Source organism: Schistocerca americana, chromosome 3, assembly GCF_021461395.2.
Source record: "Schistocerca americana isolate TAMUIC-IGC-003095 chromosome 3, iqSchAmer2.1, whole genome shotgun sequence".
NCBI classification, from domain to species: domain Eukaryota; kingdom Metazoa; phylum Arthropoda; class Insecta; order Orthoptera; family Acrididae; genus Schistocerca; species Schistocerca americana.
The window spans coordinates 325,151,787-325,167,416 of NC_060121.1; the positions used below are offsets into that span (position 1 = coordinate 325,151,787).

Below are 15,630 nucleotides of genomic sequence, written 5' to 3' on the forward strand. Positions count from 1 at the left end.
CAAGTACCTATATGGAGGCAGTCCTTTGACCTCATAGGGGTCACACCCTTGGTGCCTGTGCCGTCAACATCCCACATATGCCAAGGAGTTGTGTCCATCATGGACAGGTCACAGGGACAGCTAGCAAAGGTTACCTGGCTGGCTAGCCATTGCTGTGGCTGGATGGTTTCCATGGAGAGAGCTCCCTTTCAGATTGGGTGAGACCAAGGTGCATAACTCACACATGAAGTGGCTCAAACTTTCTTCCACTGATGGTCGCATAGTTCCTGCAGTCTCTTCTGAAGGAAGGTATTACTGCAATGTGAAGAGAGATGATCCCACAATCTTTCCTTCCCTTGCAATGCTGTGGGAAGAATGTAGAGCTAATAAATGGGAGGAGAAACACTCTCCATAATACTTAATTTGTTCTAGGACCAATGGGGATTCTCTTGTGACTACAAAGCCAGTATTCCTTGTTGAACATCTTGAAGATAGGTTTGGGGACCTAGCAGCAATTTTGAAAATGGAAAGGGGTTAAGTGATCCTGGGTACAGGGTATTATCTTACACAGTGATCTCCTTTTATAGACCAATGATGAGTTACGTGCCAGTTTGGAGTGACATGGTGTGCATTTTGTCCATCACGTCCGGTGGGGATGAAAGGACAACAGGGTTGGTAATGGGGCCTTCATTGTGGCCTTTATAGGTGACCTGTTGCTTTAAAACGTCAAGTTGATGGTGTATCGATTCCATGTGAAACCCTACATTCCTCTTCCTATGCAGTGCTTCAAATGTATGAGATTCAGCCACATGTCTTCACATTGTAACACCAGACCTGTCTGTGGGGATTGTGGGTGTCAGATCCACACTAACACTCCTTGTGCCCCTCCCCCTGCCTGCCTATGCACATTTCAGGGAGAACCATTTCCCCTGCTCTCTTCCAAAGAGAAAAGAAAATCCAAGAATACAAGATACTTGACCGACACACATTTCAGGAGGCTAAGGAGAAACATGATCATTCATGTCCTGTACATGTGACAATGACATTTGCTATATCTACAGTGATGTCATTGTCTCTAGTAAGAGCACCCTTGCCCTTCAGGGCCTCTCAACTACACATGCTCTGCTAATGGTTGAGGGCTCACCTCCTACTTTCCTCCACATCCACTTTGGGAGTGTTGATTCCCAACCCACCAGGGTTGTTGATCCCCAGTCTGCAGCTGGAGAAGTGACACCCTCCTCTGGCATCTATCACCAGGGTCCTGTGGAGTGCCCCCTCCCAGGATTCTGCTGGTCTGTAACTGGATATCAGCCAGTCACTGGAGGACAAACAGGTTGCTGGTCATAGGGCTCATGTTCCTCCTATGTCCACTGAGGGAGGGAGGAATCCGTTGCCACAAGAGCCACCAGGACCTCTGCCTCAGGTATAGAGTTGGAACATGCAAAGTCCAATGGCATGAGGCCACTGGAACTTCCTCTATTTTGGAGATCTTTTTTGTTCCTCTTCTCCTTGGATGATTCTGATATTTGTGAGGATCTGTCTGCCCTTGTTTCAGGGACCTTATCACTGACTTCCTTGAGTTGTAAAAGACTTGTGACACCGTCACAGCCTCATTACCATATGTGAATGGGGTTACCAGGGCTCACACTCTATTTCTGCCAACTTATCACACTATACATTCCAGGTTCAAGTAGATGCATCCCACATTACTCCCAGGGGGCTTTTTATTGAGTGTGCACCTTTTTCTAATGGATATCAATGGCTTAGATGCAGCTTTGAGGCGCAAGAGGCCATTGCTCACACAGGCACATAATGATGACAACAGCAATATTCATTGGGCTGAAAGAATATGTGACTGGTTTTCTGAATGCTACCACATCCTTTAACAACTGATTGGCCTGCAAATTCACCTGACTTGAACCACATAGAAAATCTGCTGGAAGATGGTGTAAAACACCAACACATGCAGCCCCAAAATGTGATGGAACTGCATGATCAGATAGTCAGTGAATGGCTTAACTAGATTTGACATATGTGCACAAACTTGTGGACTCTTACTAACCAAATCCATGCAGTTATCAACTCTAGGAGTGGAATTATGCAGTATTAAATGATGCTTGTAATGATTTCTTTATGGGCAATTAATTTTTTGTCTGGTGAGCTTATTTCCTCATATATTCTCTCCATGTCCTCATAGACCTCAACAATTGTGGTTTGTGTATGAAAGATCCAGACCTAAAGACTCTAAAGTTGCACACTTTACACCAGTACACAAGAATAGAAACAGAAGTAATTCACTGAATTATACACTCAAATCACTTATATCAATTTGCAGGAGGATTTTACAACATTCAAACATTATGAAATACTCAAAATAAAATTATCTATTGACACATAGATAGCACAGATTCAGAAAATATTTTTCTTGTAAAACTCAACATGCTCTTTATTCACATGAAGTACTGAATGCTGTTGCCAGGGGATTTCAGGTTGAATCCATATTTATAGATATTCAGAAGGTTTTTGACACTATTCCTCATAAGATTTTTGTAATAAAATTGTGTTCCTGTGGAGTTTCATCTCAGTTGTGCAGCTAGCGTATAATTTCCTGTCAGAAAGATTGCTGTTCGTAGTAATTGATAGGAAGTCATGAGCTGAAACAGAATTGATATTTGGGGTTCCCCAAGGAAGTGTTATAGATGCTATGCTGTCCTTAATGTACTTATAAATGGTTTAGGGGACAATCTGAACAGCCCTCTTAGATTGTTCACAGGTTTACATAACATTTGATTGACAGGACATCTCCAAATGAGGGTGAAGCTGTTGCTTAGCATCCAGTAAACTCATCAAAAGATCAATACAAATTACAAAATGGTGTGTACAAGTTATCTGTTGGCGCTGAAAGTGACAGTTGACCCTGAACAATAAAAGTATAAGGTTTGCCACATGAGTACTAAAAATTTATGTTAAATTTCAATTAGATGAATTTGTATTATTTGGAAATAGGTGAAGAGTGTCACAAATATGATAGGTGAGTTGGGGTAGCAGTCATTAAAACAAAGGTGTTTTGTGTTGTGATGTGATCTTTTCACAAAATTTCAGTCATCAACTTTCTCACCTGAATGTAAAAATATTTTATTGACTTCCACCTACTTAGGAAGAAATGACTATCATGATAAAATAAGAGAAGTCAATGCTAGCACGAAAAAATTTAGGTGTTCATTCTTACCATGTGCTATTCAAAAGTGAAACGATTGAAAAATAATTTGGAAGTGGTTCTATGAACCCTCTCCTAAGCACTTAAGTGTGAATTGCAGAGCAGTCATGTAGATGTAGAAGTAAATATGTTGGATTAGTTTCAGACCCTCAAACTATCTAATTAGAAATCTCTGTCCTCTTTCAATTTTACCTCACTAATACTTACCAAGCTTAACTTTAATCTGACATTGTCTCTTTTTAGATTTTCCAGTTTTCCTACAATGTTCATGTTTCTAATGTTTCACACTCTGATTCATTGACATTTGCCTTTTTCATCCTCCTCCTGATAACCTCTCTCTGAGCAGTCCTCACATGGAAATTTGAAGAGGGGCTCATACACTGCGTAAGTTTAACATAGAAGTAAATGTCATCCTTTGTATTCCACTGCGTTCATTGTTACTTTATAGAGTCTCCTTCCAGTTGTTAATAAATCATGTCCTGTTGAATAGTATGATTATTGTGATATTTTTATACTGCAGCCTCATAACTAACACAGCACCTTACTGGTGCATTTAATCTGCAGCTGCAGTGTAAAAATATGTGTGAGCCATGTGTAATGTAAAAATATATTCTTGAGATTTCACCATAAAACCAAGTACTGAGCTCCTGAAGGCTGTACTTACAGTCAATCAGCTGATAATCTCTCGACTCCTTCCTTACTGGAATTTGAGGGATCCAGTTACAACTGGAGCTGTCATCTGCTACATTGATGAGGAGCCGATAAGAACAGCATCCATGAAGCCATCCAGTATCCATATATACACCTTCAACTGTGAAGCACTTTTCACAAAATCATCAAATTTTCCTAACACACATGATTGGTTTCTTTTTGTCTTACCAAGAGTAGACAGTTTACTTTTGTTACATTTTTCTTTCTGTGTGCATAATACACTTGACACAGAGACTCTTATAAACTGAGACGCTTTTCCTGAAATCTACTGTAACATTAGCAACATTTTTTTTTCTAAAGTCTCCCCAAAGACATTAAATAAAATCTGGTTCTCACTGCTTTGCATGGTTTCCTGTACCTATGTTTCACTACAGAATGTGGTACAACTTCACACTTAAGCTACCTAGCACCCAAAGCCTCAACTATACAGTGAGTTGTTACCTCTATACCAACCATTATTTGCTTTTTAGCAAGTACTTTCAATTACTGTACTGAGTGCACTATGATTGTCTTAAGATATATGTAGGAGAATGGCAAAGATGAAGCAATGTTCAAGGAAGGGAAGTGGAATAACAGAGATTAGTGTTACGTGATGTATAACTGGAAATAGGATGGGTACATCAGAAGTAAAGGAGGCGAAGGAAAATGTGATACAGTTGTGACAGAAGATAGAGGAAGAGCTGGTGTAAAGAATATGCCAGAAAATACTGTTAGCCTACCAAGAAAACTGAATGAGACACTGGAGAGGGTAAGCAGGTATATGTGGAGTGGGTGTATCTCGGCAACATTTTCGTACCTGCTGTATTACAGTGAAAGAAAATTGTTGTTGTTTGGTCGCACCATGGGGAGGGATGAAACCACATAAGGAGACAAAAGGACCTTCAGCAGTCCTGCTCACCAAAGCACCTGAGCTACTAAATGACACAATGAACTGTGATCAATTGATTATGCTTGATGAAACTTGGAATAAGAGCTGGGCAGACCTGCTGAGAACTATGAGTTGAGTAAGAGTGTTTTATCCTGCTATAGATGCACTACAGATGGCACATTAAAGTTAATAAATGACCGTTGGGTCATTGCACAGAATAACCATCACCTAAAGGCTACATCTCCTTCCTTATGCACCTAGTAGACTGGATTGAGTTTCATGATGATCTGTAGGACATTGCATCACTTGAGATCAATGTCAACAAGCTTGACAATGACTCCATGCTAGAAGTCCAGGCAGGTTGCTTGTACAATTATAAGGCTCTGAAGCCTTATCTCAAAAATTAAATCGTCACTACACCAGAGAATGTGGTGTAACAGAAGTCAACAGCCAAGGCACTCCTTCGGGGGCTGCTGTGGCTGTACAAAGAACAGACAGTCCAGAAGGGACTGTTATGTGCTGGGTTTGGGGATGTACACAACCAGATTAATAAGATGAGGCCTCAGCTATTTACCCCAGTACGTGATACAGCTGAGAACAAATGGGGGGAGAAAGAACTTTGACCATGTCTTTGAGCTGCACAAGCTCTTAGGCTTCTGAATTAAGGGGGAATCTCTCCCAATTGTACTTCACACAAAGTGTTAACAAGAGAGTCATGAGACAAAATATTACCACAGTGAGACCATATGTGTCAAATGCGCAGGCAATCATGAGAATTACAACTACTCACTGAAGAGAGAAGACCAACCACAACATGCACAGCATGAGAACTGGAAACCTCCCAGAGAGTTGATTGAGGCGATGGTTAATGTGACTGTGTCCCAGCTTTATGATAAGCTTGAAGGTAGGCAACTGGATAAGAAGCGGCTGTGCTCACTTTGGCAAAATACATTGTCATCAGGGCTTTACACTGTTTTCCCTGACTGTAAGGTGAATACCAGAACAGTCCCTGAAACTACCCTCCAAATACCTTCCTAGTTGTGAGATAAAAGAACCTCCCCCCATTCTGGCATCATACTCAAAAATAATGGATGTTCAACACAGAACAAGCCACTCTTACCCTGTATCTGAAGAGGGGTATATAAGAAAAGCCTAATATTGCCCACTCTCCTTGCTGAAGGAAGTGATAAAACATGAAGAAAATGAAAAATAGAATAAAGATTGCATGAGAAAAACAAGGTGACAGAAAGTTTCATATGGAAGTGAGAGACAAGTGACACAGCAAAAGTAAAAATCTTACGTGGAATAGGATGAGGAGCAGGTACAACTGGTAAATAAATGACAAAATAAATGAAAATATTAATGGCAGTGAGAAGAATGTACATAGCTATGTATACCACTGACTAAAAGGACAATGCAGACAGCATAATTCATCAGACAAGCAACAGGCTTCTGATTTTTGTATTGCTGTTATTGTGGTCTTCCTTCTGAAAACAGGTTTGATTCAGCTCTCCACACTACTCTATCCTGTGCACATGTCTTCACCTCTGAATAACAACTGCTACATACGTCCTATTTGAATCTGTTCACTTGTTCATGCCTAGATCTGCCTCTATAGGTTCTGCCTCCCACACTTTCTCCAATAGTGAACTGGTGATTCCTTGATGTCTCAGAATGTGTGAATGTTGAACTTTCATCAGTGTCGAGGTAATTTTGCTATGTGATCTAATTATATTTTTGATGACTCTCGCTTTCATTTCTGTAACAGTATGAATTAATATGCTGACATATGCCAACCTAGAATGAAGAGTACAAACCACGTCCACTACAATTAATTTCTGAACATCAGTTTCTGACTTAGCATCATTTAACAAGTTAGTGTATATTGCTGGAACAGTGGAGCATTTTAAATGGCGATGAAAATGTGTAGGTGGCTCCTCTTTCAAAGAATGTTCATCACACAGATGCACATAATTATAGGCCTATACTCCTGGTTTCACTCTGTTACAGAATTATGGAACACATTTTATTCCTGTGTCTTATGACCTATTTTGAGGTAAAAAATTTCCTGTGTAGAATTCAGTAAGTATCAAGTGAGTCACAGTCTTGGAAACTCGGTTCACTTCATTTGTCCACAATTTCCCCAGGGAAAGGAGACTGCATTGTCTATGTTGATGCCTTGTTTCTTGACTTCTGAGAGGCTTTAAATACCATTCTGGACTTAAGTGAGAAAAATGAGAAATTTTGGGATACTGGACTAGCCTTGTGGCTGGACTGATGACTTTCTAGCAAATAGTACTTGGCATGATATTCTCAATTGATTCAGTGTCATATTTACTACCTATTTGACATCATTATATCTTTTCCCTATTCCAATTCCCCCTTAGATAGCAAAATATAATGACAGGAATTTTGGTGCTGAAATTTTTATGTGGCTATCAGTAATTGTCATAGCTTATGATTTATTGCCGAATTGTTTCTCCTCATTTAATTTTTACCTTTTATTGTTAACTAGGTTTTCACGATTTTGTGAAATCTAGATCATTAATTGTTTTCTCATTTTTGTTCTGTGTCATCTTATAGGACATTGCATCTGTATGCTCAAAAAGAATGTCACAATATGAAGCAGTTAGCAGCAGCGAAGGAGATGTAGGACATCCAGGTGAAGTGACATCTCTTGAGAAATCACCACTTTGCAGTCAAGCTGATGTTCAAGCTGATGTTACAAGTTCACCTTCTGATGAAATGCTTCTGCCAAAGCCACCAAGTCAATCGTAAGAAGATACTTTTATAGAATTTGTGTGCTGTAAAATTATGTTGTAGTAGTCTTCATCTCTTCATTATCCTTGAAGATATCTTTCTTTTTTTTATCTCTTTCCACCAGGCACTGAGTTTCATGATGTAATCCTATACAGTAATTTCAGTGTCATATAGTACAATTTACTGCAATCATTTCTTTAGGAAGTTAATTCTGTGGTCATTTATGTTAATCTTGTTACCTGTATATTGGCATATCACTGACTTCAAGACCTGTTTGCTTCTTTTATTAGTGAACATAACAGACTACTGAAGTATTTGAGAAGCAAAAGTTCCAAAACCAAAGAACATGAGGACACTTATGTAAAAATGAAATACTAGTTTTCATTTCAAATGTGAGCAATGGTGAAAACTGAGAATATATTTTCAAATTTCATTGCACCAGATTAAAATAAAAAAAAATTAGTCCTTACTTTTGTTAAATGATTTAATTGGTAATTGAAAACAATCTTACATCATAAAACAGAAATCTTGTGTCTGTGATCCATGTGGAATGTGTACTGAATAATGTTAAAGAATATCATATAATGATAATTGGCTGATCCAATAACAGTTTGGACCATAGCCCATTACACATCACTGAGAATTGCCCTTATATTAATATGATATGGTGTCACTCTTTGAGTGATATGATAATACCTGGCTGACGCATTCTTTTGATGTGCAAATGCAGAACTTTAGTAGTCATTCAACAAAATGTGGCAATCAGATAATGGTGTGATTGATGCATCATCCCTCATGTAGTCACTCCACACAAAGTGTGACATAAATCTGAATTTTTCCTAAAGTAAAATTTTTTGAAATACACTCCTGGAAATGGAAAAAAGAACACATTGACACCGGTGTGTCAGACCCACCATACTTGCTCCGGACACTGCGAGAGGGCTGTACAAGCAATGATCACACGCACGGCACAGCGGACACACCAGGAACCGCGGTGTTGGCCGTCGAATGGCGCTAGCTGCGCAGCATTTGTGCACCGCCGCCGTCAGTGTCAGCCAGTTTGCCGTGGCATACGGAGCTCCATCGCAGTCTTTAACACTGGTAGCATGCCGCGACAGCGTGGACGTGAACCGTATGTGCAGTTGACGGACTTTGAGCGAGGGCATATAGTGGGCATGCGGGAGGCCGGGTGGACGTACCGCCGAATTGCTCAACACGTGGGGCGTGAGGTCTCCACAGTACATCGATGTTGTCGCCAGTGGTTGGCGGAAGGTGCACGTGCCCGTCGACCTGGGACCGGACCGCAGCGACGCACGGATGCACGCCAAGACCGTAGGATCCTATGCAGTGCCGCAGGGGACCGCACCGCCACTTCCCAGCAAATTAGGGACACTGTTGCTCCTGGGGTATCGGCGAGGACCAGTCGCAACCGTCTCCATGAAGCTGGGCTACGGTCCCGCACACCGTTAGGCCGTCTTCCGCTCACGCCCAAACATCGTGCAGCCCGCCTCCAGTGGTGTCGCGACAGGCGTGAATGGAGGGACGAATGGAGACGAGTCATCTTCAGCGATGAGAGTCGCTTCTGCCTTGGTGCCAATGATGGTCGTATGCGTGTTTGGCGCCGTGCAGGTGAGCGCCACAATCAGGACTGCATACGACCGAGGCACACAGGGCCAACACCCGGCATCATGGTGTGGGGAGCGATCTCCTACACTGGCCGTACACCACTGCTGATCGTCGAGGGGACACTGAATAGTGCACGGTACATCCAAACCGTCATCGAACCCATCGTTCTACCATTCCTAGACCGGCAAGGGAACTTGCTGTTCCAACAGGACAATGCACGTCCGCATGTATCCCATGCCACCCAACGTGCTCTAGAAGGTGTACGTCAACTACCCTGGCCAGCAAGATCTCCGGATCTGTCCCCCATTGACCATGTTTGGGACTGGATGAAGCGTCGTCTCACGCGGTCTGCACGTGCAGCACGAACGCTGGTCCAACTGAGGCGCCAGGTGGAAATGGCATAGCAAGCCGTTCCACAGGACTACATCCAGCATCTCTACGATCGTCTCCATGGGAGAATAGCAGCCTGCATTGCTGCGAAAGGTGGATATACACTGTACTAGTGCCGACATTGTGCATGCTCTGTTGCCTGTGTCTATGTGCCTGTGGTTCTGTCAGTGTGATCATGTGATGTATCTGACCCCAGGAATGTGTCAATAAAGTTTCCCCTTCCTGGGACAATGAATTCACGGTGTTCTTATTTCAATTTCCAGGAGTGTAATATAAATTTGAATGTTTTCTAATCTAAACTTTCCTGAAGGACAGAGCTGCTGAATAACGACATATACAGTAAGAGCAACTTAGTGTAAGATTCAAAGTACGTTTAGGCTTTTTCGTCAAAACATAAGAAGATTGTTAAATGAGAAAGATAAGCTTCTCACATCACACAAGGAATTGAAAAATTGGAAGGTGTTTTTACCTTGAGTTAAATATAACTGATAATCATTTGAAAGTCATAGAAATTAAGCAGATGCACCTGGAACAATATAAGGTAACATCACATAATTGTAGGCAAAATGTAATGAAAAATGGAATCCCTGATATATACAAACACTGGATTAAAGTCACAGATTCAGATAAACTTTGCATTGAACAGTTGCTGGAATGCTGTGCTTCAGTGATAAACATGGGAACATACAAGACAACATTTCTGAGAGTTTACTATCCTCAAACAGGAAATGTTTTATATTTCATAAGGTAATTAGAGAGAGTACTAATAATATATAATAAAAATAATTGCAAAATCATACTATATTTCAATACTGATTTCATCTTGGATACTTCTGACTGAGTCAGTGATGTCCAGTTTTGATCTATTTCTCCAAAGTAGCATTTTGACAAGAATAGAAGGACAAAGCACAACAGCCATTGACAACTCGTTTTTAAATCCAGTCATCTTTCATGATATATATACTTTCCCCAAAGTAAATACATTGTCTGTTCATGATGGTCAAATAGCAACATTAAAGCATCACCATCAGACAGTTTTAGTACAGTCGAGAAAAATTAACATTTACAGAAACGTGAATGCTGACTCAATCACACTATTGAGAGAGAACTTACAAGATGAACAATGGGAAGAAGTTTGTCAATGGCACACAGTAGATAAGAAATTTAATTTTTTCCTAAAATAATTCTTACAACACACTAAATCAAGTTTTTCTCTACAGCAGGCTATGGGAAATAACAGTGAAAGCCAAAAGAAAAACTGGGTAGTATTTAGGACCAAAGTATTTTATGCCAAGAAGAGAGAACTTTTTTATTACAGAGCACTAACCCTAATAAATTAATGAAGGTACACTGCTAGAAAACTGCAGAATTCTTTACTGCATCATACACTACAGTAAGTAAAAAAATCAGAATTCCAAGAACAATGACAGTCGGGGCATTATTTAGGCATGGAATGAGTAAAATTGGCAAGGCAGATGATTTTTCCACTCCCTGAAGACAGAATTGCCAACAGATTTGCTGCAGAGGCGACACAGGTTCTCATTATATCACCAAAGTTAAGGACTTGGTAAGGCGACTGTATGGGTCTGCTGAGTGCTGTTGGCAAGTGGGGTACACTCAACCTTTGTGAAACCAATTGAGAAGTGACTTGATTGATAAATAGTGAGATGACAGTGGTGACAAGTCATGTGCTATTAAATTGACCTAACTGGCCATAAAAAGTCAGTGAGATTTTCCTAACAGTGGCAGAAACCATAGGAACAAAAAATGAACCATTAGATTTACTTAAACAGGCATTGCAGACTATGCCATTGGGCACCATGTTTGCCAAAGCAACTGTCATAGAGCCCACAAAAATCATTAAGTCACTCTTACAGAATGAGAGCAGGTTGTGCTGGGTGGGGAAATCAGGGAAGTCTTGTAACAGAGTCAAGGGATTGGGAGTGGATCAGGATGTAGTGTCGGTTGGGTGGGAAACAGAACACCACTTTAGGAGAGATGGGAAGGATTGTAGGTAGGCATAAAGGAGCAACATCCTACTCATGAGCCTACTCGCCCCTCCTAAAGTGGTATTCTGTTGTCATCCAACTTACACAACATCCTGGTCCATCCCTATGCCACTCCCAATCCCAACTCTTGCCACAAGGGTCATATCCCTGCGGAAGACCCAGGTCCAAGACCTGCCCAATTGACTCACCCAGCACATTCTACTCTAGTCCTGTCACATGTTTATTCTACCTCATCACAAGTGGGGCCACCTGTGAAAGAAGCCACATCATACACCAGCTCTGCTACAATTTATGCACAGCATTTCATGTAGGCATGATCACCAGCTTGTGGGCAGCAGACAAATAAATAATTAATATTCACTGTTTACAAGAGCCTAATCCTATTTTTTTGGTCAACCAGCAAATGATGGAAAACATGCTGACCATAATTTCCAGTCTGCAAATCCACTATTTACTCAACGGGCTCAGGAACTGTGACTATAAATAAAAGTTTTGAGTTATAACTGATTAATATATTCTGCAAACGTTCACATGCACAAAATATAATAATATTCCTGATAATAATAATAATAATAATAATAATAAGCACAAGCACAAACAGAACACGAATTGACACACATGTTAGATATAGAAGAAAAATTTCAGCTGACATATATAGAATACAAAGACACAAATACAGATATTAGACCATTCTTGCATAGACCGCCAAATAACCCACAAGTCAAAACAACAATGAAAACTATCAACACAGTCATACACAACAAAATAAATGAAAACACAACTATGGAGGAGTTACAACTACTGGTTTATATAGGAGCACTCACTACACCAAATATACACACTAGGCAGAGATCAGAACCAACCAACACACAGAAGAAACCCACAAAACCAGCATGGCAACACAGGCTACAGATCAGAATAGAAAAACTGAGAAAAGACATCGGACAGCTAACACAATTTATAAGAAATGAAATGTCAGAAAAAAAATGAAAAAGGTTAGGTAAAATCTCACAACAAGAAGTGATAGAGCAATTAGATGAAAAGAAGCAGAAATTTCGAGCATTGGCCAAACGACTTAGAAGATACAAAAAAAGTGAAAATAGAAGGAAACAAAACCAAACATTCAACACAAACCAAAAGAAATTTTACCAGACAATAGATAACACACACAATAAATAGACAATCCACCAAACATAACAGACATGGAACACTTCTGGAGCAACATATAGTCAAACCCGGTACAACATAACAGGCATGCACGGTGGATACAAGCAGAAACAGATACGTACAAGATGATACCACAAATGCCTGAAGTGATAATTTTGCAACATGAAGTCACCCAAGCAATTAGTCCTACTCACAACTGGAAAGCCCCTGGAAAAGATAAAATAGCAAATTTCTGGCTAAAGAAATTCACCTCAACACATTCACATCTAACTAAATTATTTAACAGTTACATTGCAGACCCATACACATTCCCTGATACACTTACACATGGAATAACTTATCTGAAACCTAAAGATCAAGCAGACACAGCAAACCCAGCTAAATATCGCCCCATAACATGCCTACCAACAATATACAAAATATTAACTTCAGTCATTACACAGAAATTAATGACACATACAACACAGAACAAAATTATAAATGAAGAACAAAAAAGGCTGTTGCAAAGGAGCACGAGGATGTAAAGAGCAACTGATAATAGATGCAGAGGTGACATATCAAGCTAAAACTAAACAAAGGTCGCTACACTATGCATACATTGATTACCAAAAAGCTTTTGATAGTGTACCCCGCTCATGGTTACTACAAATATTGGAAATATACAAAGTAGATCCTAAATTGATACAGTTCCTAAACATAGTAATGAAAAATTGGAAAACCACACTTAATATCCAAACAAATTCAAATAATATCACATCACAGCCAATACAGATTAAGCGTGGAATATATCAAGGAGACTCATTAAGTCCTTTCTGGTTCTGCCTTGCTCTGAACCCACTATCCAACATGCTAAATAATACAAATTATGGGTACAATATTACTGGAACACACCCACACAAAATCACACATCTGCTATACATGGATGATCTAAAACTACTGGCAGCAGCAAATCAACAACCCAACCAATTACTAAAGATAACAGAAGTATTCAGCAATGATATAAATATGGCTTTTGGAGCAGACAAATGTAAGAAAAATAGCATAGTCAAGGGAAAACACACTAAACAAGAAGATTACATATTGGATAACCACAGTGACTGCATAGAAGCGATGGAAAAAACAGATGCCTATAAATATATAGGATACAGATAAAAAATTGTAATAGATAATACAAATATTAAAGAAGAACTAAAAGAAAAATATAGACAAAGACTAACAAAAATACTGAAAACAGAATTGGCAGCAAGAAACAAGACAAAACCTATAAATACTTATGCTATACCAATATTGACCTACTCATTTGGAGTAGTGAAATGGAGTAACACAGACCTAGAAGCACTCAATACACTTACACGATCACAATGCCACAAATTTAGAATACATCACATACATGCAGCAACAGAAAGATTCACATTAAGCAGAAAGGAAGGAGGAAGGGGATTTATTGACATAAAAAACCTACATTATGGACAGGTAGACAATTTAAGAAAATTCTTTCTAGAACGAGCAGGAACTAGCAAAATACACAAAGCAATCACTCATATAAATACGTCGGCTACACCACTGCAATTTCATAACCACTTCTACAACCCTTTAGATCACATAACATCAACAGATATGAAGAAAATAAATTGGAAAAAGAAAACACTACATGGCAAGTACCCGTATCATCTAACACAGCCACACATCGATCAAGACGCATCCAGCACATGGCTAAGAAAAGGCAATATATACAGTGAGACAGAAGGATTCATGATTGCAATATAGGATCAAACAATAAACACCAGATATTACAGCAAGCATATTATTAAAGATCCCAATACCACAACAGATAAATGCAGACTTTGCAAACAACAAATAGAAACAGTAGATCACATCACAAGTAGATGTACAATACTAGCAAATACGGAATGCCCCAGAAGACATGACAATGTAGCAAAAATAATACATCAACAGCTTACCTTACAAGATAAACTTATAAAACAACATGTTCCCACATACAAGTATGCACCACAAAATGTACTGGAGAATGATGAATACAAATTATGCTGGAACAGAACCATTATAACAGATAAAACAACACCACATAACAAACCTGACATCATACCCACCAATAAAAAGAAGAAATTAACACAACTAATCGAAATATCCATACCCAATACAACAAATATACAAAAGAAAATAGGAGAAAAAATTGAAAAATACATCCAACTGGCTGAGGAAGTCAAGGACATGTGGCATCAGGATAAAGTTGACATTGTACCAATTATATTATCAACTACAGGAGTCATACCACACAATATCCACCAGTACATCAATGCAATACAGCTACATCCAAACTTATATATACAACTACAGAAATCTGTAATTATTGACACTTGTTCAATTACCCAAAAGTTCCTAAATGCAATGTAACATATACCGTACAGTTAAAAGGAAGTCACGCTTGATCAAGGTCCGCGTCACCTTCCATTTTTAACCAGACATAACGTCTGAGACAAGAAAGAAATAATAATAATAATGTCCTTGCTGGAAACAGCACTATGAACAGTTGAATGGTGACCTCTACAGGAAGTTACAAGTACAATGGTCTATCATCCTGACTTCTAATCATCGAAGTTAATTGCTCACCTTAAAAGTGGAAAATAATCTTGCCACATGCCATGCAGTTTTGTTAACATTACGGGCAACACAAAAAAAGTTACTTCCATGAAATCTAAGCGATCCAGGTTGGTGTAAAGTCCTTGTGAGTTCCCTTCCTACTTTTACCAAAAATTCGTTTTGTAGCTGCCTGGCTGTTAGAACATCCAAGGCACAATGCTCGCACGTGTTGTTTGACTGATGTGGACAGCTTGATATCTTGGTGCGAAGTGTCTCACTGGTGGTGTTTGTATGTTGGCACA

General features: G+C 39.6%; 1 protein-coding gene across 1 annotated transcript in view; it reads left to right on the forward strand.

Moving 5' to 3' along the window:
- The window catches only part of LOC124607061 (uncharacterized protein DDB_G0284459-like), a 415,556-nt gene that overhangs the window by 295,201 nt on the left and 104,725 nt on the right, over nt 1-15,630 (forward strand). The window contains exon 12 of the mRNA XM_047139238.1: nt 7,359-7,549. Within this exon, the coding sequence (XP_046995194.1) occupies nt 7,359-7,549 (191 nt within the window). The remainder of the gene's footprint in view (nt 1-7,358; nt 7,550-15,630) is intronic.